Source organism: Scyliorhinus canicula, chromosome 14 (assembly GCF_902713615.1).
Source record: "Scyliorhinus canicula chromosome 14, sScyCan1.1, whole genome shotgun sequence".
Classification (NCBI taxonomy): Eukaryota; Metazoa; Chordata; class Chondrichthyes; order Carcharhiniformes; family Scyliorhinidae; genus Scyliorhinus; species Scyliorhinus canicula.
The window spans coordinates 75,016,168-75,043,647 of NC_052159.1; the positions used below are offsets into that span (position 1 = coordinate 75,016,168).

The 27,480-nt window shown below is 45.9% G+C and overlaps 1 protein-coding gene across 2 annotated transcripts in view; it reads left to right on the plus strand.

Moving 5' to 3' along the window:
* lonrf2 (LON peptidase N-terminal domain and ring finger 2) overlaps positions 1-7,694 on the plus strand; it is a 53,906-nt gene extending 46,212 nt beyond the window's left edge. For both annotated transcript variants that reach the window (XM_038818724.1, XM_038818725.1), the window contains exon 12: positions 4,103-7,694. In XM_038818724.1, the coding sequence (XP_038674652.1) occupies positions 4,103-4,267 (165 nt within the window). In that variant the 3' untranslated portion in view covers positions 4,268-7,694. The remainder of the gene's footprint in view (positions 1-4,102) is intronic.
* The last annotated feature ends 19,786 nt before the right edge of the window (positions 7,695-27,480 follow it).

Here is a 27,480-nt window from a genome sequence, read left to right on the forward strand (position 1 = left end):
GGCTCCTTCTATAGTTCCTCCCCTCCCCTTTTGGCTTCAGCTCTGTTTTTCTTTTATTTTCTGGGAAAAGGGGGGTAGCCCCCAGTTCTCTTGTGGTTTCCCCACCTTCCTTACCTCCCCCCGGGTTGCGCAGTCCTTTGGTTCCTCATCTATCGTGGTTTTTTATTCTTGGCTTACTCCTCATGTCTGGCCTCGAACAAGTTTTGAACAGGTTGACAAACTGCCCCCAAGTATCCAGGAAGCCTTCCTCCAACCCTTGGATGGCGTACTTAATCTTCTCCAGGTGGAGAAATTCCAAAAGGTCAGCGAGCCAATCTGCAGCCGTGGTTGGTGCTGCTAATCGCCGCAGAGCAGGATTTTCTGGCATGCGATTAGGGAAGCGAAAGCAAGGGCATTGGCCCCTTCCCCATGTGCAGCTCTGGCTGCTCCGATACCCCGAAGATTGCCATTATCGGGCACAGTGCCACCCTCACCCCACAACCTTGGACATTGCCTCGGAGAAGGCTGTCCAGAACCCAGCAACATTGGGTCAAGCCCAGAACATGTGGGTGTGGTTGACCAGGCCCCTCTGGCACCGTCCACATTTATCCTCCACCTCCGGGAAGAACCTGCTCATTCGGGTTCTGGTCAGGTGCGCTCTATGCACCACTTTGAGCTGCATTAGGCTGAGCGTTGCGCAGGAGGAACATAGAACAGTACAGCACAGAACAGGCCCTTCGGCCCTCGATGTTGTGCCGAGCAATGATCACCCTACTCAAGCCCACGTATCCATCCTATACCCGTAACCCAACAACCCCCCCCCCCAACCTTACTTTTTAGGACACTACGGGCAATTTTAGCATGGCCAATCCACCTAACCTGCACATCTTTGGACTGTGGGAGAGTTTGCCCTGCTCAGTGCTTCTCTCCAGAGTCCCCACCCTACCTCTGTCCTCCGTTCGTCCTCCCATTTTTGTCTGGTCTCGTCCAGTGGTGTTCAAGCTCTATCCAGTAGCTGTCAGTATATTTTCCCACATAACACCCCCCCCCCCCCCCCCCCCCCCCCTCTCGCTGCTTGTGCCTTTCAGGTTCCTGGGGCCCCGGGGTACCTTACTGTCTCTTTGAAGAGGAAGTGTTTCATTTGGAGGTGTCTCATTTCCTGCCCTTTTGCTAGTTTCCACTTCCTCGTCAGTCTGTCCAGTGTCACCAGTCTGTGTCCTACGTAGAAGTCCCAGACTGTCCCACCTCCACCTTTTTGAAGGTGGTATCTAGCAAGACTGGGGGGGAATCTGTGATTGCTGCAGATGGAGGCCATGGGGGAAATTTTAGTTATCCCGAACTGTTGGCTCCGCTGGGTCCACGTTCTCAGCGTGGCCGCTACCACTGGGCTCGTTGTGTATCTTGTTGAGGAGGATGGGAGTGCTGCTGTGGCCAGGGCCTGGAGGGTCATTCCTTTTACAGGATGCCTGCTCCATTTGTACCCAATCTGTGTTGGGTTCTTGTACCCATCCCCTCACTCCTTCTGCTATTGCTGCCCAGTGGGATTATTGTAGGATTTGTAAAGCCAAGCCCCTTTTGATTTTCCTTCTTTGCAGTGTCGGTTTGGGAATTCTCAGGGCCCCCCCCCCCCCCCCCCCCCCCTCTCACTCACTCACTCACTCACTCACTCTCACACACACGCACACACACACGCCATGATTAGACTGTCTACATTTTGGAAAAAGACCTTGGGAATGAAGATCGGGATGGATCTAAACAGGAAGAGGAACCTTGTCAGTATCTTCATCTTGATCGTCTGCACTCTCCCCGTCAGGGAGAATGGGAGTGAGCCCCGCCGTTGAAGGTCTTACTTCCTCCACCAGGCTGGTCAGGTTCCACTTGTGGATCTGTGTCCAGTCTCTGGCTATCTGGATCCCAAGGTAACAGAATTTGTTCTTGGCCGTTTTAAATGGGAGCCCCTCCAGTTCTGTCCCTCCCCCTTCTGGGTCCACTGGGAATGCCTCGCTTTTGCCCAGGTTAAGTTTGTAACCTGGGAAGGTTCCAAACTCTTTCAGTATTTGCAGTATTGCCTTCAGTCCCTCCTGTGGCTTTGAGACATACCGGAGCAGGTCATCTGCATAGAGTGAAACTCTGTGCTCTCTGTTTCCTCTCCGGATTTCCTTCCAGCTTTTCACGTCCTGAAGGTCTATCGGCAGGGGTTCAATCGCTAGCGTGAACAAGAGTGGGGACAGGAGCAGCCCTGTCTTGTTCCTCTCTTTAGCTGGAAGTATTCAGAGCTGGTGGTGCACTCGTTTTGGGAGCATTATACAGGAGCCTCACCCAGGCGGTAAACCTCTCCTAGCCCAAACCGTTCAGTACCTCGAGGAGTTAGTTCATTCGACTCTGTCGAAGGCCTTTTCTGTGTCCAGGGGGACGATCACCTCTGGTGTTCTCTCCCTGGGGGGATCCATCACATTCTTATTTGGAGGTGAGCCACTTGCCACAGAAGATCCAGCTTGCGACATGCTCTTGTCGCGACTGTATTTGTGGCTGGTCCAGTTAAGTTTCTAGTCAAAGCTGACCCCAAGATATTGATGGTGGTAATTTGGCAATAATCATGTAATTGAATGCCATGAAAAAGACAGTTAAATTATTTTATTAGACCTGACCATTGCTGGGCAGTCGGGTGGCATGGATATTTACCACTTATCAGCCAAGACCTGAATTTTGTCAAGGTCTTGCTGCTTGTAGGCATGGATCATCTGAGAAGTTGCAAATGGAACTGAACACTAATCATCAGTGAATGTCCTCACTTCTGACCTCTCATGGAGAGAAGGGCATTGTTGGGAATGCTGAAGATGATTGAGCTGAACATTACTCAGAAGGACCTCTGACAGTGATGTCCTGGATCTGTGCTAATGGTCACCAACAACTACAGCCATCTTCCTTTGTGATAGCTGTGATGCTATCCAGTGGAGATTTTCCCCCCCCGATTCCCTATTAATTTAATTTTACAAGGGTTCCTTGATGCCAAACTTGGTTAAGAGCTGCATTTGAGACTAAGGGCAATCGCACTTGGCTCGTATTCAGTTCTTTTGTCTGTATTTGGACAAAAGACCTGGAGCCAAGTAATTCAAAACTGACCAGGTTATTGCGAAGCAACTGCTGTGTAATAGCACTGTCAATGAAACCTTCCATCGTGCTGCTGATAGAGTAGACAAATGGAATGATAATTGGTTGATTTATCCTGTATTTCTTGGGCAGGGCAGTTTTCCAATTTGGTACATACCAGTGAGCAGTTAAACTGGAAAAGCTTGGCTAGAGGTATGGCTACTTCTCGGCACAAGTCTTCACTATACCTGGGATGTTTTCGAAGCCTGTGTATTGTATCCAATGTGCCCAGCACTTTCTTGACATGCAATAATGGAATTGGCTGAACACTGCTTCTGAGACCTCAGCTGGAGGCCAAGATGGACCTCCCACTTAGAATTTTTAGTGAAAGATGGTTGCAAACACCTGCTGGGCTCTACTATCATTGAGAAATGTTCATGGAGCCGCCGCCTTCTTCAGTTTAATTGTTCATCACCATTCATGACTGAATATGGTTGGAATTGAATGCTCTGGTTGTGGGATCAATTAACTATCACGTGTAGTAGCTGATTCCACTGAATATAGATCAGTGTTGCACCAGGTTAGTACTTCAATTTTAGGTATGCCTCGTGCTGCTCCTGGCATTCTCTTCTGCACTGCTCATTAAACCATGTTGGTTCACTGGCTTGATGGCGATGGTTGAGTGAGGGATGTGCTTGACCATAATGTTATAAATTGCGCTGGAATACAATTCTGCCTATTACCTACGGTGCCTAATAGATGTACAGTTTTGAGCTGCAAGATCTATCCCATCCCACTGAAATGTTTGTAGATCCAGAAGATATATGAATATCAAATTTCGAACCAGTTTTGTGAATTTTGTATTCCCAACTATTTGTACCTCTTAAATACCTATAGCAGGACATCTTTAGAAATCAACAGTAAATAAGTGATTAGTATGTAATATCTTTTTTATTCTTTTTGGCAGAGGGTTTGAAGCTGATAGCATTTAGTTCAAAAACATTTTTTTAAACTGTTGTCCTTTTTATTGCAGTCAAGTCAAAATGGTCCTGCCTGGTGCTGGTGGCTGTTAGCCGTTTTACCTTTAGAAAGTCGTGCTCAGCTGGCTGTTCTCTCAATGATATCACTCAAAGATCGCCTTATTGCCATTCGCCGTGTATTGGTATTTGTGACCCGACAACGGCTTCGCTCACTGTGACTTTGACTTGGTGGGGTCTAAAGCTGCATTCCAAAAGTGTTTTCAAAAGCCAATTTTGATATCAGTATTATTCTGATCTAATCTATATATGGAAAACTTCTTAAAGCCCAATCAGAACCAAAGTAATATGATGTTTCGAATTATGTAATTAAACTGAGCAGAGTCATTCCTTCCAATTGAGAAAGAAATCAACAGTCAAGAGAATGCGCTCCAAAGGGGCTAAGTAGCATGGGTTAGAATTGCCTTTTCACCTCTTGTTATAGTTGAAGACAAATGATGTTGACTGGAAAATAGTTTTGCTAAATGCTGTTGATTCCTGTTTAAATGCCTTTAGTCAAAGTCAATTACTCCTAGTAAATGCAAGTTCACAAAACCGAACAGTCCATCGAAAGAAGCTAAGTGTGGCTGCTCTGGGACAAAAAGAATCATAGTGCAATTTCTGAAATACAGTGAGGGCTGTGTATATGGGAATATACTTTGCATAGTTGTTAATTAAATGGATGGCACACTGTTAATTTGCACTGCTTTGTAGGAAGCATTGAAGATCTATGATTTTAGTCCAGTTCACAAGTCTTAATGACAATATGTAATATGATGCACTCTGGATTGAAATCCAATCATTTTCTTCATATCTAATGCTGTTCATACACTGCACAAATGTGGCCATGCCCACCACCTCCAGACATTCCTAATGCTATTTTTGGAAGAAAATTGCTGATATTAATGTTTGGGGTTAAAGTGCCACAGCATGAAAATGCGCTGGCTCTGATTTGGGAAAGTTTTATATAATTGTCACAAGCTAAGACTATTATTGACACTGGCCTTAAATTTGCAGTTTATTGTGAATCAAGGGCTCTCAATTGTGAATCCTCGCTGAGAGATCTAGCGATCTCTGTGGCAAGAACTTTCCAATTAATTGCTTGGAAAAGAGGCAGTGTTATTAATTGGATTTCCAGGATGGAGCTGCCGTGCATCAGGCTAACCAAGCAGCCAGTCACGTTAAATAATTCTTGTAGGAAATTTAAAGTCCTAATAATCAAACCTCTTCCTCAGTGAAATAAAGATGAGGACATTGCCATGGGGATAACGTAGAAGTTGAAATATCATGAACAATTTTTTTTTTCATTTAGGTTTTAAATCATTTAATTAAAACTTAATCCTAATTGTGGGCCATCACATTGCACACATTTTGTTCAGCAGTAGTTACTATGAAGTTTGGTAGTTTAGCAGATTGCCATTAAAAAAAAAGTTACACCTTACTCAACAAGGTGTGATTTTGTTATGAAGTCATCAGCTCAATTGATTTTGCTGATTGACTCTTGGGAAGGCATTCAGGAGGAGGGAAGGGTACTGAAGTTAACCATCAGCTTTTTTCAGGTTCAGTTCCACCAAATGTCAGGAATTAATTGAAGTCTCCTCTACAATTTTGGTACTGAACTTGGCGGTGCCTTTTCTCAGACCAGCAGAAGGGCGTAGATTTTTACAACAACCTTTTTTATTTTGTAGAGGCATAATTGAGTTTTCATTTTGTTTTATTTTCAGCCGCGCCTGCAATTATTTGTGTGTAAATTGTTGGTGCATGATTGCAGATTGGCTTTCACACGTTTTGTTTTCTGTTCAACGTCTTTCCTCCAACAAATCGCAAATTGTTAATACACTGCCAAGTACACCTTTGCTTAGTTAAATTTAGAAAGATACCATTTGGAGAATTTTGGTAGAATACTCTCCTCCCACCTTATAGCGTGACTTCCAAGACTGCAGCTCAGATATGTTTTGCACTTGCAACCATTGTATTGTCTTTAGGCTTTTTGGTAAACCACATCTCTGAATAAATTCCTTAAGATTTTTAACACTGGCCTCACATTTATGTTTTCACATATGTGAATTTTATTCCCATTGTATAAAAAAATGCAAACTTTGATCTACTTAATTGGGTGTAGAAATGGGTGAGGATGACCATCTCTACCTGAAATTAAATTTTAGAAAAGCAAGGATCTATTTCCTGTCACTAGTGATGCTCGAGAAGCTATTTAATTGTAATAAATGTAGTTTTGATATGCTCTACCATCACCATCGACATGCTCTGCCATCAATATGCAGATACTTGTGGTGAATCTCCAGTGATTCTACCTGTCACCATTCTGTTTAAGGTCATTTTCAGCTCATGCCCATCTTTCCAACCCCTTGACATTAAACTCTATTAAGAATCAACTGTAGCAAGAAAGAAACGACTATAACTGGTATAGGAAGGTGCACATTTTTTTTCTCTCTCCCATTCCCAACCCCCTCGAGTTGTATTTTCACTGGCACCTCCCGCTGATTTTTAATGTTTGCTTCTCTTGTTCATTCCCTGTTTGATATTCTGAAAATGTTTTATTTCGTACTCTTTTTATATGCCCTAAAACACTGGCAGTTGTCAGTTTAGAGAAGTTTTATTCTAATTTCCACCATTTTCTTTTCAAAATCCTGTCTTATGGATGCTGAACATTGGCTTGTAAAATAATGATTGTGACTGAAAAATCCAGCGTTACTGTGAATTATTATCAAGGTTTGCAATGCTAAACTTTGCTATCTTATTGTTTTATTTCACATGGAGATGCTACACTAATTAGTACGATTGCTGAATTTGTACAATTTCATAGGCATTGTCACAATATTGTGTTGCTTTGAAGCAGCAAGCTTTGTTTTTGTTCCTGAATTGGAAACCAAAATGAGCAAAGATATATATTTGTTACAAGAACATGGCTTACAAAAACCATTGGCCAAATAATGTCAGCTTTGATTTAGTTTATTTTCATCTTTGGTATTGGCTCTACTGTATGTTGTGAATTAAGTGGAATATATACAGATGCAGAATTTGGTTTGCACTGTTGTTCAACACTTGATGAATTTTCAGCTCTGACTATATTATCATACAATTTTTACCAACAGGGCTCATTTGTTTTTTAAGGCAATAATATATGCAAAATTTTCATTCATGGTTTTGCACACTGTAAATTCTTTTGTATTCCATGTTGCAGTGGTCAAAAGGAATCTGGCATTCCGTATTTTAGCAACTAAAATATATTATGCAAGCCCCAGACCAGTTTACATTCAGATTATATTTGCACATGGTATGCTCCAACATTGAACTTGAACTGCAAGCTGACTAATGTTTGTTCCTTCAAAGATCTGTGTCAGGCATTTCCCATTAAAATGTGTTGTATGCGACTTAAGAGGCCTTTCAATCTAAAGTCTGAATCTTTATTTACCTTTTTAAAAAATCCTTTGCACTGTGTGGCTACCATAAAAATGTCTTGTGTTTTGATTCAATGCATTTTCTGTTTCAGAAATGGATAAAACAATATGCTGCAATCTCTTATGTATATATGTATTATATAAAAGTACAAAATATATTTATTTGGATTAAAAACTATTTCTGAAACAATCCTTTTGCCACAGCGAATATTATTCCACCTCCATTCACCTTTTCCATGTACTACAGGAGAAAGCCTGGACGATAGGAAAAAGACTAGACGACACTTGAGAGTTGAGTTTCACTTTAAACCTTTTATTGCAAGCTATAGCAGGGCAGCTAAGCTATCACTAGATGGCTTGCCAGCTTCCCGATCACAGCAAGAATGAAGCAATTACACTTTGTTTGTTATCTCGGGTAATTAACATACACCAGTCAAAATAATACATTTGTTCAAAACTATATATGTCCATTCACAACTAATAATTAGGATTACATGAGTACAGTTACCAATACTAATCAAAGCATGTATGTAGTATAATATTGCCAGTCACGATGGTGCCTTTACTTATCTACAAGCTTCCAGACAGTTATTAAGTATACACCTGAGGTCTAGCCCTATTCCATTGTCCTGTATTCTATGATCACGGCGAGGGGCAGCTGCTTGCTATCAATTAACTTTATGGGTGCAAACATCCTTGTCAAAACTACAAATGTTTGGGAGCCTTATCTGTTGCAATAGCAATGGCTTGTCCATGGAAAGCTACTAACCTCGGCAAGCAGGAACTCATGTTGACCCTTAGGTTTTATTTAAAGCTATTAAATACGTCTTGTACCCAAATCTACCTCTTCAAAGCCCAAATTTTCTAAAATTGAAAATTGTCTGATTTGGAGTGCCTTGCAGGAAAGATCACCTCCTGTACAGGAGATAATGGTGTCCTATCCAGTCTGTATTTATCAGTGTTAAATTATCAGTGTGAACGTGATTCTTCAACAGGCACACCATTTTATGGATAGAATAACTTCAATTTTACCTGTATAAACTTAAGTAAAGAGACCAAAGACCTTAGATTTAATAGAAGGCAAAAGGTAACTAGAACTGCAGATCAACATCCAAGTGTTTTGACAGGAGGAGGAAGTGATAGAAATGTGCACTCCAGTAAGAGTGAAAAGGAGTGCATCTAAGACTAGGGGCTGCATGTTACATGGTGAAAATGGGTGTGTAACATGCTTCTGTCGACATACTATTAGGTGTGATGACATCTGCTCGTGTTCCTGACCTCCTACCGAAACAAGATGATTGGCAAAATGGACAGCTCTAGAAATTGGGAGCCTGCCACCATATTCAATTGTTGACAGTTAGATAGTTAAGCTTATTAAGAGTTCAGTTGACTGCCATAATTCACATGCTGGATGCTGGGGCAGCACGGTAGCATTGTGGATAGCACAAATGCTTCACAGCTCCAGGGTCCCAGGTTCAATTCCCGGCTTGGGTCACTGTCTGTGCGGAGTCTGTACATCCTCCCCGTGTGTGCGTGGGTTTCCTCCGGGTGCTCCGGTTTCCTCCCACAGTCCAAAGATGTGCAGGTTAGGTGGATTGGCCATGATAAATTGCCCTTCGTGTCCAAAATTTCCCTTAGTGTTGGGTGGGGTTACTGGGTTATGGGGATAGGGAGGAGGTCTTGACCTCGGGTAAGGTGCTCATTCCAAGAGCCTGTGCGCTCTCGATAGGCCGAATGGCCTCCTGCACTGTAAATTCTATGAAACTATACAACTAAAGAGTGCGAAGCAAGCTAGGTGGAGACTTTTTTTGCAATTGATGAATGGAAGAGTGGGTTTAAAGGCTGTGGCTGAGCCTTTTGTTTGCCCTAAGTAGTTCAGACTGCTGGTGTTATCATTCCCTATTGGAAGGGTTCCAGTGTATGTCTTTTGCTGATTGAGTACATGTGCAGTTAGTCCCACATCTGCACTTTTTTATCTGTTTGGTTTTAAGAAGATGGGGATAGTGGTCTCTGTGGGAGATCCTTCTTCCATTGAGGACAACATTGCGGACAGATCTGCGTCGGTGCCTTGGTGAAGGCATAATGTTTCAATCACCAAGGCACAAAGCAAGGACTTGTGTTCCCAATCGAGTATGTAGGCAAATAATCCGTTGCATTCAAATGCCTGAGACGCCATGCTGGTGGAGACTCTGCTGTCGAGAACCACTGACGTTTCTGTGAGATGCTTGTAGGGGAGATGCCTAACTTCCAACTGCAAAGGTGGTCATCCAATGCCAGTAGCTGTCAAAGTCACTGGCACTGATTTTTATTTTGCAACTAGATCCTTTCAGCAGCCTCTGCAGACCCTAGTGGCATTATGCAGTCTCTTGCCCACCACTGCATTAAAATCTTCAATGTAATGTTCGAAAGGGCAGTCAGTACATTGCATTCCCCATGGACTGCCACAGTCTACTTAAATGAGCTAGAGACTTGCAGTAATGCCAGGTTTCTGGGAGCAGTAGTCTGCACTCTTGTTGCTACAGCAAGCCTGTCTTGTACACTTATAAATGGGAACGTCATCACACTTTAAAATTCCAGTTTATATGTGCCCGCCATTGAAGAATTATGCAGACCTGTGTTAAGTACCCAGGCAGCAACCACAACTCCTATATTCCTCTGCTGATTAAGTGAGGAGGAGGGGAGAAATGCAAGGGCAGCCATGCAAGCATATCAATGGTTGTGACAAAAGGGAGGCTTTTAAGATAGAGATTCCAACTATTTTGATCAAATAAATAAACTGCAGGACAGGTCGAGCATTTCTGGCCTCCGATATACTCCATGTCTCCACGACTATTTCTTTGGGTCCTGTCACAACACTCACTGACTCCATCCCTCAGGCATTTTTGCCCCTTAACAAACCTTCACAATTGGAAAAGTATGAATTGTTGATCCTATCATGTCGTCAATCGATTAATGAGTTAAGAACTAGATGGTTTATTAACACGTGGTCAATGGTCTATCTAAGGAATACATGGACAAAACGCACCTGTGTGAGCTGGTTTGTGACTATGGTGGATTTTTCTTCATTCTCTTCTGTGTAGAAGTTTGCTGCTACACAGGAGAGCAGCTGATCTATTTGTCCCCTTGCCCTAGATAACTTTGGTGGATGTCCTCTGCACCTGAGGCTTGAAGGGTTCCACCACATTAGACACCTCCTGGTGAGTGGCAGGTGGACCTTCTGTTGCTGCAGCAATTAAGTGGACAGTGGCAGAGGGGACCCTGTCCCCATCAGAAATGCCCTAAGAGATGCTTCCAGTTGGCAGCAGCTCCTGCTCAATCTCTGCCATGCGGACTGATGGGCCATCCTGCCTTCCTGTGCGGTCCTTGGAGCTGGCTCAGTATCGAGGCTCCAAGATTCTGTCACCCTAGCTCTAGCCACTGAGCTCAGAACTAGATTGGAGTGCAGGTCAGAGTGCATACTCAGGTTTGCTTCTGCAAATTGGTGGGTTTGCCCTGCCCCTGCAGGGCAGGTGCCAATCTGTCCATGGATGAAGCTTGCTGTGCTAATGAGATCGCTGTACACATGGCCTGGATCTACCCCTCTGTAGCCATCAGGGTTGGCCACTTTCAGAATACAAAATGGGTGATTGCAATGACTGCAGGGAGATATGGACAATGTTAAGAAAGCAAGCAGACACAGAGCCTGTATGCGTATTGAGGAGGCAACTCCCAGATGAGACTGAAACTGTAGGTCAATTAACAAATTGATGGCCCATCTCCGGGAACAAAGGAAAGACACTTAAGCAACCGATCTAGCTCCAGACACCCCGGTGCCAGTTCCCCAAACCGAAAGCGTAAACAAAGCAAGGCCAACGGCCACCTAGGACATGCCCAGCCATCAGGGCACCCACCCCTTTATCGGTCAAGATCAATACCAGTGATCAAGATGTGGCCCAATTAAGCGGGGCCAAGTTCAAGGCCCGCCCAAAAGCACGCAAAGCCCCTTCAGGTATAAGAAGAATGCCCTGAGAGAGAATCGCTCTCTTGGACTCGGCTCTCAAAGCAGAGTGACCCGTCCACCAGCTGCACCAGAAGCAAGTAAGTCCAAGGTCAACACTCGCTATCAGACGGACGACCTTAGCTGTTCTCCTGTTACCTCTTCAAACCCAACAGCCTCAGATCCGAACAACGGCCATTGTTCCTCTGACTGAGTGGGCACCCGAAGTTAAGTATAGGCGTTAGCGTTGGAGATAGTTTAGTTTGTGATATTTTGTGCATGAGTAGATATTACTGTGTGTAAATAAATAGTATTGACTTTGAACTAACTAACTGGTGCATTGGTTCTTGATCAGTGTTCCGGTTTGAACCTTGTGGCGGTATTGAAATATACCTGGCGACTCTACAGCAAACATAATTAGGATTAAGGAAGGCAACCATATTCACTGCCATATTTATAGCCAGATAAATATGGCGACATCTGCCAGGACTCTACCTAGAAGTGGCCTAGTCACGCCGAGAGAACCCAAATTTGAATTAGAATCCAATTGGAAAAGAAAAACCACAAGCATAAGACCAATACTGATCAAACCATCAAGATTCGGAAGTGTGTTATTTGCATGCGTACTAACAGGGATACAAGATAAACCTGAAAGATTTTGTTGCGTAAAACTGTCGGGAGTTTTATAGGCCGTAAAATAGCGTAAGCCGTACTCGTGTTTACATCACCACTTTATCACACCCTGTTCCAAATTCAGTAGACCCCAGCGATAGTGAAAAAAATGGCAATGAAGGCAATGGAACGCCTTATGAACCCCCAGGAATCCGAGATAACAGTGACCAGTAGAGTTAGACAGTGTCCCGTATGGGAAGAGGAAATCAGAAAATACCTCAAAGGGAAAGGTTGGCCCCTTTGGAGCGAATTCTGCGCGAATGATGAAACAGGTCCCGGATGTATAGGGCATACTTGGTGGGAGAACCTTTTTTTAAGGATTAAAAAAAAATAATTTTTTAAATATAAATTTAGAATATCCAATTCATTTTTTCCAATTAAGGGGCAATTTAGCGTGGCCAATCCGCCTAACCTGCACATCTTGTGGGGGTGAAACCCACGCAGACACTGGGAGAATGTGCAAACTCCTCACAGACCGTGACCCAGGGCCGGGATTCGAACCCGGGTCCTCCGCGCCGTAGGCAGCAATGCTAACCACGGTGCCACCGTGCCGTCCAATTGGCGGGAGAACCTGACAGAGATTCATAAGAGGAGCTTAGGGAAAGCTCGCAAGCCGATGGCAATCGTGTCCTGCTTGGCAGAATTGCGAGGCACAGAGGAGGTCGTTAGGACACTCCGCAGAGAGATTGAGGAGAGAGACAGGAATAGTGAAGGGGATGTGAGCGAATATGAGAGAGAGAACATGGAACTGAGAGAGCAGTTAGCGGCGAGGGACAAAGGGGTGACTGATTCCAAGCGGGCACACCAATCTTGTCTCGCCCATTTCAGCAGTTTTCAGTCCCAATATGAAAGCCTACCAAGACACGCAATGCACGGTCTTGGTAAGACAGGAAACAGAACAGCAAGTTGAGCAGTTACAAAAACAGTGTAACGATTGTAGCCACCTAAGATGGACACTGGGCTACAAAATGGAGAACTGCTGAGGCTGCAGGGAGAAAACAGTCTTAGCAAGGACAAGCAGTTTGCAGAAGGCTAATTAGCATTCTGCACGTACAGAAACCAGTTTATGGCCAGGTGCAGAGTATCAGCCAAAGGTGTAAATGGCAACAGTGATCTACATAGTAATGAGGTGATCCAGATCCAGGCCCGCACAATAGAAACATTTAAGTATGAATGGATACTTTTGAGTAGACGCCCAGACAAAACGGCACCATAGTATCCAACACAAAGAACCATAGAGACCGCCCCACCCATCGAGAAGCGACCCTCAGATTGGGAGGTTTGGAAAATATCGATTGGGAAGAGGCCCAATCGATACACGGCAGGTAGAGAACCGCCCCGAAGAGGCACGGACTTTGGGGGACCTATAAAAGTACATGGTTCGGTCTGTTTTTCGCTCCGGCTTCGCTTTGCTGATACATCGCATCCTGACTCCAGTTCCATCACCAGCCGTTGAGCCATCAGCCATCGAACTGTAAGTGCCACTACGACGCTCGCTACGGGATCCAGACTTTGCTAGACCCTGACAACTTTAAGTACCTGAGAGTTGCAGACCAAGAACGGGACGAAGGCCTTGCTCCCTGACCTTGCCTGTTCCTGTCTAGATAAGTATTTTAGTTGTTTAGTATTAGAAGTAAGTTAGTCTCTTTAGCGTATGCATGTGTATTTATTATATTTGTTATAATAAACACAATCGTTTGGACTTACTAATCGGTGTACAGATTTATTACTTTGAACCTGACCTTGATATACTTGTGACGGTGTCTAAATACGGCACCTGGCGACTCCTGAGCAGAATTACATACACAGAGCCGTAGTAGTGTTAAGCACACGGCCTTTAAACGGAGGCGTGTTAATACACTCCAATAAAACGCGTAACTCTCAAGTAAAACGTGCAACACGATTTAAAAGCAGCCCTACGAGCACTCCACACTTCCATGACGGAACAAAGGTAGAGCTCGGTAGATCACACAAATTTCCGGAAGCAAATTGCAGAACTGCAATCTGTGCTTTCTGTTCAGAATGGGTTTCAGAGCACATTTGGACCCCAATTAGACCAAGAAAACGGCCCCGACTGGCAGGAGTTAAGTGAGACTGCCCACAGATATGTACATGCCACATGTACACAGGACAAACCCCAGAAACGAAAAGCACCCCAACCCCGACTGCACAGGCAGAACACACCCCATGAATCCTGCAACCACACAGTGCAGGGCCACAACAGGGGGAGACCCAGATTTCCTGTACACGACCCCATTAACCGCCACTCAATTAAGGGACGCGTGTGAGATGATTACACCATTCCTACCCACATCGGACCCCCACCAGTTCTTTGCAAGAGTAAAACAGCAGGCGACCATGTACGTGCCCCCACCACGCTCACAGTTGGAGACTATGAAAATAGGATTAGCGCAGTAGGAGACTTCTGGTTCGACCCTCGAGCCATTAGTCAGGACAAACAAGTTAGGGAAGTCCTGCAGCGACACAAAGCAGCATTTGCACAGCACAAGCACGACTGTGGCAAGATCGCTGGATTGGTGAACATTACAGGTCCCGACCCCAGACCCCAAAAGCAGTACGGTTTTCCACAAGAAGCAGAGGGAGAAATCTCAAAAGTTATACAGAGTCTGCTTGATCAAGGCATACTCCGATCAGTAGCCTCCACGAATAATGCACCAATTTGGCCTGTCAGGAAACCCGATGGGTCATGGCGACTGACCACTGATTATCGGGAACTAAACAAAGTAACCCCAGTAGTAGCCCCCACCCTAGCCACGAGTCTCGAGACCATGCTCAAACAGGGACTACAGTCAAAAAAAATTTCAGTTTTGGACATTAGCAACAGCTTTTGGTCAATTCCATTGGATAAAGCATGCCAATACAAATTTGCATTCGCATTCCAGGGACAGCAATATAGGTGGACGTGCCTTCCACAAGGCTTCCACAACTCCCCCTCCATTTTCCACCGACAGCTGGCAAATGGTTTAGCAAACTTTTCCTGACCCGATTGTCTGGTCCAATATGTAGATGACTTGCTTCTGCAGACAGACACAAAGAAAGAGCACATTTTGCTTCTCGAAGAACTATTAGGACTCCTACAACAGATTGGCTGTAAAGTGAACCCCAAGAGGGCCCAGATTTTACAGGAAAAGGTGATTTACTTAGGAACAGTAATCACACATGGCAAACGCGAGATCGAGCAGAAAAGAATCGACTTGATCGTCAAATTACCCCTGCCCCATAACGTCACAGCCCTCCGGTCATTTCTAAGACTGGTTGGCTACTGCCGAAACCACATTGACGGTTTCGCCACGAAAGCAGCGCCCCTATCCGACCTTCTCAAGAAGCAAGCACCTTGGGAATGGCTTCCACGGCACACGGACATGCCGTGGATGCATTAAAACAAGCCCTCAGCACAGCCCCCGCATTACAGGCCCCAGATCCACTCTCCCCGTACACAATTGAAGTTGCAAGCACTGACCGAACCCTATCGGCTCCTCCAAGAACGGCATGATCGTTTAGGCCCTGTGGCATGCACCTCGCGTGTATTAGATCCAGTCGAGCAAGGATTTTCTGCCTGCGAAAGGCACCTACTCGCAGTTTTTTGGGCAGTTCAATACTTCGCCTACATTATGGGACTCAACCCCATCACCATTCTAACTGAACACACCCCAGCACGACTCTTACTTGATGGTAGACTTAAGAATGGCACAGTCAGCAAATTCCGAGCAGCTCGTTGGACCCTTCTCTTACAGGGACGGGACATAACAGTTAAGAGGACAAAGACCCACACTTTCCTCGCTGATAATTTACAATGCACAGGCACCCCACAGGAGTGTGAAATAATAACCACTAGGCACAATACAGGACCCTTTGTACCAAAGTCAGCTCCCCCGAAAGCAGGTACTACACCCCAGGGACCCCAGCCCACAGACACAGGCACACCCCTTAGAATCTATGTGGATGGCTCCTCCACAGTTTTAAACAGCAAAAGGATTACAGGTTGCGGTATTTATGTAGAGGACGCGCAGGGACGCGCCCGAGAAGAGATTTCGTTAAAATTGCCAGGACACCTAGGCTCGCAGGCAGCAGAACTGGCAGCCATAGCATACATTGTAGACCACCCCGACTCATTCCCGACTCCAGCCGACATATATACTGACAGTTTATATGTCTGCAACAGTTTTACTGAATTCCTACCCCTGTGGTAAACTAGAGGATTCGTTTCCACAGATGGAAAACCCCTACCCTCAGCCCCATTATTCCAGCATATTCTGAGAATGGCCAAAGATAGAAAATATATAATTATCAAAGTCCATAGCCATCAGCGTTCTCCCCCCCCCCCCCCCCCCCCCCCCCGTAATGTTAAGGCAGACGCCCTAGCAAAGACAGGTTCCAGATACGGTCACTTCTGGAACCCCCCCCTCCCCCCCAAGAGCACCCCAGTCACAGACCAACATTCAGGATTTAGCGCAGGCCCAAAGAGAAGATGAGAACCTCAGGGAAGCTTTAAAAGGCAGCTTCCCAGCCCCTTATGATAAGTATAAAAACACGTTAACCACGCATGACGGTGTGATTTTAAAAGACGGAATTTATGTAGTCCCCAGCCAGGACAGGAATCAAATTATTTGCCAATTCCATGACAACCATGGACATCAAGGCATAGAAGCCACCCTAGCCCACCTCAGACCTCTCTGCTGGTGGCCTGATTTAAAGATTAATGTTACACATTACATTGGGAATTGCTTGATTTGTGCCCAGAACAATCCGGACAGATACGCAAGAAAAGGCCAGCTTAGTCACACCCGCCCCGTTAATGGCCCCTGGACGAATTTTCAGATTGATTATATAGGACCCCTACCCCCCTGCAGGAATGGTTTCAAGTATGTGTTGGTGGTCATCGACACCTTCACAAAATGGGTGGAAGCTTTTCCATCCAGAACAAACACAGCCAAAACGGCAGCTAAAATCCTCACTCAGCACATCTTTACAAGATGGGGACTTCCCCGCAGTATAGAGTCCGATCAAGTCTCCTATTTTACAGGACGAGTGATGAAAAACGTCCTTACAATTTCTGGCATAAAACAAAAATTCCATATCGCATACCACCCCCAATCAAGCGGCATAGTAGAAAGAATGAACAGAACTTTAAAAATGATCCTCAGAAAAATGGTGCAACAGCACAACAGCATCTGGGACACAATTCTCCCATTTGCATTAATGTTCATATGAAACACCACAGGATACACTCCCCACACTCTCATGACCGGACGCCCCATGAAAGGGACAGAATATTTATTAGGACTGGATTTGGCCAGCCCCGCAGTCACCGCCCTCACCCGTGAGAAGGCAGTTCAATAGATTATAGAAAATGTTAAGGCAGCCCAGCTTGCAGCAGCTGTTAGGCTTGGGACACACCAGAAGTAAAGCAAGGTTTGCTTTGATAAAACAGTCCATGCCACCGAGTTTGTAGTAGGGCAGCAAGTCATGCTCGCCCTATACAACCCCAGTTCATTCCTTTTCCCCAAATTTGCCGGACCGTACTCCGATTCTGATAAAGTCAGCCCCTCCGTATATAAAATCACCTATCCCAATGGCAATTCTGCGTGGTTCCACATAAACCAGCTTGAGGCTTATGGCTCGCAGAGCAACCATTCACACCACATCTCGCTCGCAGCAGCAGATGAGCATGCCCCACCCACAAATGACGTCGTCCTACCCTCCCCAACCTGTCCAGCCCATCCTCAGACACGACTTGGACTCCACCCCCAGAGGCACGACTCTGCCTCTCCCTTCCCCCAACCGACAGCGACAGCGATAGCAACAGCCCCAGTACACCACGCTACCATCACACCCCTGCACCAGGCCCCACTCCCAGCGACTCCGAACATGATTCCAGCGACCCCTTTGAAATTATGTATATTAAAGCCCCTGATCCAGACCCACTGTCCGACGATTATGGATTAACCCCTAGCAGCTCAAACCTCGATACAAAATACTGGCATCGAGACAATTCATTCAGGCTCATCTGGAATGATGAGATGGACCCCAATTCGCCCCAAGCAGCTTTAGCACGACTACTCCAGTCAAGAGTATGGCAACCGGGAGAAGATGATGACTTAGAGACTGACTCCCACCAAACAAATCCCTTTGCGACTCTTCGCTTTAGAGCACTGGGGTGTCCAGATGATGGTAAAAAGGAACCGATGGAGATTTACGGTGTCCTTTCTGATGAACAAAGGAAAGACACTCAACCAACCGATCTAGCTCCAGACACCACCGGCGCCAGTTCCCCAAACCGAAGCGTAAACAATGCAAGGCCAATGGCCACCTAGGATATGCCCAGCCATCAGGGCACCCACCCCTTTATTGGTCAAGATCAATACCAGTGATCAAGATGCGGCCCAATTAAGCGGGGCCAAGTTCAAGGCCTGCCCAAAAGCGCACAAAGCCACTTCGGGTATAAGAAGAAGGCCCCGAGAGAGAATCGCTCTCATGGACTCGGCTCTCAAAGCGGAGAGACCCGTCCACCAGCTGCACCAGAAGCAAGTAGTCCAAGGTCAACGCTTGCTATCAGACGGACGATTTTGTTATGTTAGTTGGTTGTTTTAAATGTTTGTTACTGTCAATGTTGAATGTTGTTTGTTCACTTAATGGTTTCATGGCCCCACGCCACCACTCCTTTAAAGCCCACTGGCAGTTAAAGGAACAATTCTGTCCATAAGACAACCGTTTATAACTGCCCTTCTGCTTCGAAGGCAGGAGATAGCATAAATGCAACTCCCATGACGACCACACTCTTACCGTTCTTGTCCGGTCACTCAGGCAGTGGAGAAACGGCACTGGTCCCCACCCTGCCTGAGGACCCCCGGTCAGCTATGCTCAGGTAGAGCACATACAGCACTGGTCACCATTCTATCCGGGGATTCCACCTGTTCTTACCCGCCGTGGCCCATACGCACCCCATTTTGGCACTTTTAGTTCATAACTCTTCTGTTTGTTTATGGCGACCCTTAGGTTGCTTCCAATGCTATTTACACGCTCGAACACTGGGATGGTAGATCGCACAGGCTGTGAGACGGCTCGCACTGTGTCAGTTTTTTCTCGGATGCCTTGTCCCAAAGATTTGGTTTAAAAGAAAATGAGGGAGTCACAGATGGTGACCAATTATAACGGGTAATTGGCAATAAAAGGACAGACAGACAGACATACGAGATCTTAAACAAGGTAATAACAGAAATTATGCTTGTGTCCATAGAACCCCGGAACCACAGACGCCTCAAGAGGAAGAAAGAAAGAAGAAAAGATGAAGACAACCACCATGCTCTTCAGTTGGATCTTAGCGGGATCCCTCCAGTTGCGCACGGACCCTACCCCCCTGACCCCTACCACGCAGGCCGTGAATGTTTCCCACCCCTGCCATACACTGTACCCCGAGATAGTAACCGATACACCAACCTGGTGTGACAGGTTCATAACTTGGTATTCCCTATCCTACATTGTGGAATCACTATTAGTACTTGCGATACTCTGCAGTGTCGTTCAGACCCTAAGACTCAGGAAATGGCGCAGGAAAGCCACCCGTACTCCAGTATACACATTCAGATACCCTATTTTCGGACTTCAACAAACCCCCCAACCCCTTTAAGTGAATTAAAGTGCATCAGTTATTTTGTGTGTTTGTTCTAATAAAAGAAGTGTATAACTCTGTGCTTGACTGCCAAGCCAGAGAGACCTGTGTTGCTGCTATTGTACAGTTTAAAATGTTGTAAATTCTTTTGATTGATTGAGAATAGTTTAGTTAAGGATAGTTAGAGGTTCCAGTTTTTCTATTTTGTAATGCATGCCTGAATGTCATATCGCCCCGTAGAATTTTTTAATGATATATGTACATAAAGTAATTTTGGTAAAAGTTTAAATTTATAGGACAGAGTAGAGTAGGGCCAGTCCTTGGTTATGGGTGCCCGACTTAGGAGGAGAACGAAATGATGCAGTAATTTGATCCTTCACACTTCGCATTGAGGATCACAAGGAGGGAGTGTAGCCATCGGGGTTGGCCACTTCCAGAATACAAAATGGATGATCGCAATGACTGTCGGGAGATATGGACAATGTTAAGAAAGCAAGCAGGCACAGAGCCTGTATGCGTATTGAGAAGGCAACTCCCAGATGAGACTGAAACTGTAGGTCAATTAACAAATTGATGGCCCAATTCCGGGAACAAAGGAAAGACACTAAAGCAACCGATCTAGCTCCAGACACCCCGGTGCCAGTTCCCCAAACTGAAAGCGTAAACAAAGCAAGGCCAACGGCCACCTAGGATATGCCCAGCCATCAGGGCACCCACCCCTTTATCGGTCAAGATCAATACCAGTGATCAAGATGCGGCCCAATTAAGCGGGGCCAAGTTCAAGGCCCGCCCAAAAGCGCACGAAGCCCCTTCGGGTATAAGAAGAAGGCCCCAAGAGAGAATCGCTCTCATGGACTCGGCTCTCAAAGCGGAGAGACCCGTCCACCAGCTGCACCAGAAGCAAGTAGTCCAAGGTCAACGCTTGCTATCAGACAGACGACCTTAGCTGTTCTCCTGTTACCTCTTCAAACCCAACAGCCTCAGATCCGAACAACGGCCATTGTTCCTCTGACTGAGTGGGCACCCAAAGTTAAGTATAGGCGTTAGCGTTAGAGATAGTTTAGTTTGTGGTATTTTGTGCATGAGTAGATATTACTGTGTGTGTAAATAAATAGTATTGACTTTGAACTAACTAACTGGTGCATTGGTTCTTTGATCAGTATTCGGGTTTGAACCTTGTGGTATCGAAAGTAACCTGGCAACTCTAGAGCAAACATAATTAGGATTAAGGAAGGCGACCATATTGACTACCATATTTATAACCAGATAAATATAGCAACACCTCCACAGCCCACCGTCCAACCTCTCTGGTACATCTGCAAAATCTCCCAGCACCTCAGGCTGCACAGCCAGCATATACTATGGACTGTCTCTGGATCACCTTGAACACTCCTGACTGCTCAAGGCTTCCTTCATCACACTTTCCAGCAGCTCCATGTGCGAACATGCAGTGTCTTCACCATATTTTCCTTGTTTCTTCCTGCTCCGCCATTTCCATTCGAGGTGCCAGTATCTGCCTGCATTGGTGCTTGGTGTAGGGAGCGAATGTGTCGCTGCACCCTCTTGAAGGCTACTCGTCTTCCTTGGAGCCCAGTGTGTGCCCCTCGGGATTTGTGGGTCCACAGATGGTGGTTCACCTGTGCAGAAGTCACAGAAGGGCATTAATTGGCCTTTCACGACCTTCAAGGGGTGTGCAAGAGCCCACAATTCAACATCATTTGCACCATACATGGATTATGAGATACGGCACCTTGCAACCATAAACCGTTTATAACATTCTCACGTGGTTTCCACCTGGAAGCATTCAAACCTTTACATGCATAAGCAAAATTTGCAATTCATATAAGCATGCAAGGCTTATATGAAATATAACCCTAGCCTTCTCCCCAGCTGTTCCAAATTTGGTTAAGCTCCTTGCCATCTCACCACTCTGAGGACTTCATCCAATTTCATCTCAGCCAATAGACTGGCTCAATTCATTTAAAGACAACAGAAGAACCTCCTCCAGTGGCATAAGGATTCCCAGGACAGGCACTCCACCTCCAGTTCTGCTCCTCTCCCTAACTTAGTGGGCCCACTTTCAATGAAATGTGGTGTAACAGTGCTATGATTTTTATTCTCAAGGACAATCGTTTCATGACACTTCCAAGCTTTCAATAATTGGTAGACAATATGCTATTTATTATTCTCAAATCTAAGCCCCTCTCAACCACAGTGACACTTACACATTGGCATCGGAGCCACAAACCACGTTTGTTGTGCAGAATGCTGCCTTGGACTTCTGAGGTACTCATGAGACATGATCCTTATTGGGCATTTCCTTTACATTCTATGTACATGGATGAACAAGATGCAGACTTACTCACCCTTGTGGATTTCTAAACGGCACTTAGCCTCTTCCAGCATTGCCTCCAGCTTTGAGACACCACACCAATGATGCCTCTACCACCCCCCCCCCCCCCCCCCCCGGCCCCCTTCCAGACAGCTCAGCTCATTGCGGGTGGCCTTCCCTTCCAGTTCTCTGGCATTAAAACCTCACACTTGATGGTCATAGCCTGGAGGAAGGCTCCGTGGGGTAGTCCATCACCATCTCTTCCTCCTCCCATTGCTCCCTTCTCTCGGTCATCTATTTAGGAATACACATTCTAATGATTCTGCTGCTCAATATTCTCATATTAACTATGCATGCCATATATATTCCCCACAAAAGAACTTAATGCTGACCTCCCTGTGGAATTTTACACATTATTCAGTTTAATAAAACTGGCTTCAGAAAAGGTCCAAACATTTCTGCTTCCTTTCAGACCCAGTAAATTGCACACACACACTGTACCGTGCGATTGGCCCCTGACAGTGACCATAACCTCCTTCTGGGTCATGATTTGCACATTTGATTGTCTGACACTCCAGCATCTATCTCTGATTGGGTGGGAAAATGACATTTATGCAGCATTGCAGACCTCAAACCTGCCTGAGGCCTTTACTTGGATCATTGCCCTGTTATGCGGCCGGGCACCTTTTCCAAGTGCAAGCCCTACTCATCAAGATGCCATGTCACATTCAGCTCTAAGTATTTTGTGGATGAATGATGAGATAAGATCAAATTTGAAACCGAACAAAATAAATTATGCTTACAGAGTGTATCAAGAAAATGAAAGCCAAGATAAATAAATTAGCAACGCTACAAAAAGGGAAGATTAAAAAGGCTATGTATCAGAGAAAACTTGGCAAAAAGAACTAGAAGGGAAATTGAAATGGTTTCTTGAGGTACAATAGTATGAGGATAGTCAAGTCAGGGTTAGAGCAATTAAGCGATGAAGAAGGTAAGATTATATATGGGGTGAGAAAGTGACAGAGATACAAGTAGTTTACCTCTTTCTCTGCTGTTCAAAGAGGTGATACAAAGGAGGTTTCTCAAACTCAAGATATCCAAATCATTGAAACTTAATGGTTTATATCCAAGTGTCCTAAGGAAATAGTATTTCCAAAGTTATGTGGAAAGGAAAATCATACCACTCGAGGTGGCAAATGTGACTCCAGACAAAAAACTTGGACAAGACAGGAAATTAGATGTTAGTTGTATTATAGGCACTTGTAGTTTCAACAAAAGAAAACTAGTATGAAGAACCGGGGCTGGATTCTCCAAAAATGGGACTATGTACCCACAGCAGCATAAAAACATTGGAGTTTTACTCTGAAGATTCCTTAAAAATATTAGCAGCTATTCTCCTACCAGCAGGGGGCTGGCAGGGCCCCGGAGTGCTTCTTGCAGCTTCAGCTGTGGATATGGGCCCCCGCACTTCCGGTTCCACGTCTGCGCATGCACACGCTGGCGGCCTTAGGCGGCCCCCCCGGCTCCGTACTCAGCCGGCTGACCTGGACAAGGAAAGAAGGTCCCAACGATCGGCCCCGCGCCGCTACATATTACACGCCCGATCACCGCCCCGGCCGCCCATAAGGCCCCCCCCTCGGTACTTTATACCCCATCCCCCACCAGGGTGGCCGCGGACTAAGGTTCCCAACGGCCAATACATGGTTTGAACCACACCGTCGGGAACTCGGTCAGTTTTGGGTGGAGAATTGCAGGTGGCCTCTGTCAATGGCCCTTCTGCCGCGCCATGTAATCTGTGCGGGGACCGGAGAATTGCGGGAGCAGCAGCGGCTACAATTTTTGCATAAACAATTTTGGCGCTAGGCTGCGGAGAATCCAGCCCCTAGAATTTATACAGCTATATTTATGTCCCATTATATTTTACAGCAAGTGAATTACTTCCAATGTATAGTCTGTTTCATTTGCAAACGCAGCAAACAATTTCTGCACAAAGCAATTTCCCACCAACAGCAAGTGAGACAATTTAACCTGTTTTAGTGGCTTTGGATGTAGCGGGATAAATATTAGCTTGGATAAATATTAACGTATTCTCAGAAAAACTTCTGTTCTTCCTCTGTATATTGTCATTGGCAGAGAAGTATTTTCAGACTGAAGGCCCTTCTGAAAGAGAAACCAGCAAGGGAACAGTACCTTGGGCCAGTGTCTAAATTATTTGCTCAAGTCCTGCTGCGGGTCTTGAACCCATGATCACATATAAACAAGAGTGCCACTACTGTTGGCCTATGCTGATACTTCAAAATATTATAATAATAATCTTTTTATTATCACAAGTAGACTTACATTAACACTGCAATGAAGTTACTGTGAAAAGTCCTATGCATGCAATAAGGGAGATTAGAGCGACTAACAGCATATAAAGTACATATGAACATACAAATTAGAACCATGAATAGGCCACCCAGCCCCTTGAATCTTCTCCGTTATTCAATAAGATCACAGCTGATCTGACTGTAACTTCAGCTGCACATTCCTGCCAACCCCCAATAATCTTTCACCCCTTTGTTAATCATGAATCTATCTACAAGGAGGTGAAAGATTAAAAGACAATGAATGAAACAGGGCTTTTGTAAGCACACACAAACAAAATGCTGAAAAGGAGTTTATAACTGCTCATAAATGGAGGAGGTGAAAATTTGACAGCAATATTAAATGTTTTGCTTCTGGTTTTACACAACTAGAGAATGCATGCATTGGAGTAGGCAGACAATGTTTAGAGATAACAGTAGAAAAATAATTGATACTGAAAAAATTAGTTCAACTGAGGTGGATACATGCCTAGACCATGATGACATGCATCCTGTCTTGTTGAAGGAGTCAGCAAATAATCTATCAATAGCTGTTTTTTGATGCTCCTTAAATATGTAAATATGTAAATACGTCTATTTAATAATCAATGTAATACCGTTGCTTCGTATGAGGTAGAAGGATAAACCTGGTAACTATAGCCAATGGGAGCCAACTCAGAGAAATCACAGGGTTTTCCCAGTCTTCCAGTCAGTTACTTGAGTTTTTTCAGGGTTTCTGCCAATCTCCCATCAAAATTACAATGGGAGATCAGGAGAATCTGTGGAGGAATCCTGAGTAAATCCATCATTCAAGATTAAATTTAAAAATGAGTTATTTAGGAATAGCATGAATTATTTTTTTTAAAAACAAGTTATGTTTGGAATTTTTTTTGAAGTAACTGGATAAATACAGGTTGTATACAGATTTTCACAAGGTGCTCAGATTTTCATAAGGTACCTTATGTACTTAAAATAGTGTCATAAAATGTTTATAAAAATTTCTTTGAAAAATATTTTATTGGAGGCATTCTCTAATATATACATAACAAAGAAGAAGAACAAAAACCAACCACAGCAACAACAAACAGCCACAACATCCTTACACCCCCCAAAAAAAATCCTCCCCCCCAGACACTACACACTGCCACTCCGGTGCTTGCTGCCCCTTTTTTAACTTTTAACCCAGACCCCCAGCCCAAACAAAAAAAGATCCGCCGCCCCCACTGACGACTCAATACTCCTTAAAGAAGTTGATGAACAACTTCCACCTCGAGGTGACCCCTCCTCTGCACCTCTGATGGTGAACTTGATTTTCTCTAAGTGCAGTTACTCTGCCAAATCGCTCATCCATACCCCATGCACTTGGCAGCTCCGAGTCTCGCCAGTACAACAAATCTATCTCTGGGCTATCAGGGAGGCAAAGGCCAACACATCGGTGCCTCTCTCCGCCTGCACTCCCAGATTCTCCGAAACTCCAAATATTTCCACTTCTTGACTCAGAGCTACTGCCCCCAAAATCTTTGACGTCATATCTAAAAATCCTGTCCAAAATCCCCCCAACCTCGGACATGCTCTAAACATATGAACATGGTTTACCGGCCTCCCCGCACACCGCCACACCTCCACCCCTGGAAAGAACCGACTCATCCTGCACGCTGTCATGTGGGCCCTGTGTACCACTTTGAACTGGGTGAGACTTTGTCTTGCGCAATATGAGGACACATGAATCCTCCGTAAAGCCTCACTCAACAATCCAGCCCCCAAAGCCCCACCCAGCTCTTCCTCCAACTTACGCTGAACCTCCTCCACCAGCACACTCTCTCTCTTCAACAGCGCCCCATATATGTCAGAGACCTTGGGCGAGATTCTCCTCTACCCGGCGGGGCGGGCCGTACTGGTGCCAAGGAGTGGCGTGAATCAGTCCGGCGTCGGGCTGCCGGGAGGTGCGGAATCCTCCGAACCTTCAGGGGCTAGGCTGGCGCTGGCGGTGTTGGCGCCACGCCAGCCAGTGTGGAAGGGCTTGGCGCCACGCCAACCGGTGCCAAAGGGCCTCCGCCGGCCGGTGCGGTTGGTGCATGCGCGGAAGCGCCAGCATGAGCTGGCGTCACCCCAGCGCATGCGCAGGGTGGTTCTTCTCCGCGCCGGCCATGGCGGAGGTTGACAGCAGCCGGCGCGGAGGGCAAGAGTGCCCCAAGTCACAGGCCCGCCCGCGGATCGGTGGGCCCTGATCGCGGGACAGGCCATCGTGGCCCCGGGGCCAAATCCCCCCGCGTCCCCCAAGAACTCTGCAGACCGCCAGCAGAGCCAGGTCCCGCCAGTGCGGACCTGGATTGATTTACGCTGGTGGGACTGGTTGAATAAGGGTGGCCGCTCGTCCCATCGCGGGGCAGAAAATCGCCGGGGGGGGGGGGGGGGGGGGGGGGGGGCACTGCCAAAGGCTGGAGAATTCGGCAGCCGGTGTCGGAGCGCGGAGCGGGATTCACGCCGCCCCCCGGTGATTCTCCGACCTGGCAGGGGGGGTCGGAGAATCCCGTCCCTTGCCCTCCCCTATTTCCTCTTCGGACAGGAGGTTGTCTTGCAGTACCGGTGGTGGCAGTGTGGAAACAAAGCCACCTCCTTCTCCATAAAGCCCCTAACTTGCAAATACCTGAACCCATTCCCTTTCGGCAACTGATATATGTCCTCCAGCTCCTCCAAGTCAGCAAATCTCCCTCCAACAAACAAATCCCTAAAATATTTTATCCCCACTTGCCGTCATCGCTGGAACCTCGCATCCAACCGTACCGGGGCAAACCGGCTGGGAACCTATCTGGACCTGGGGCCTTCCCTGCCTGCATCTACCCAATGCAGCCATTACCTCCCTCAGCCCGATCATAACCCTCTGTCCCTGCACCTTTGCCCCTGCCACCCTCGGGAGCTCAAGCTCATCCAAAAACTACCTCATGCCCTCATCCCCCACCAAAGACTCTGAGCTAAACAATTTCTGGTAAAAAGCCTCAAATACCCCAATCACTTCTCCCG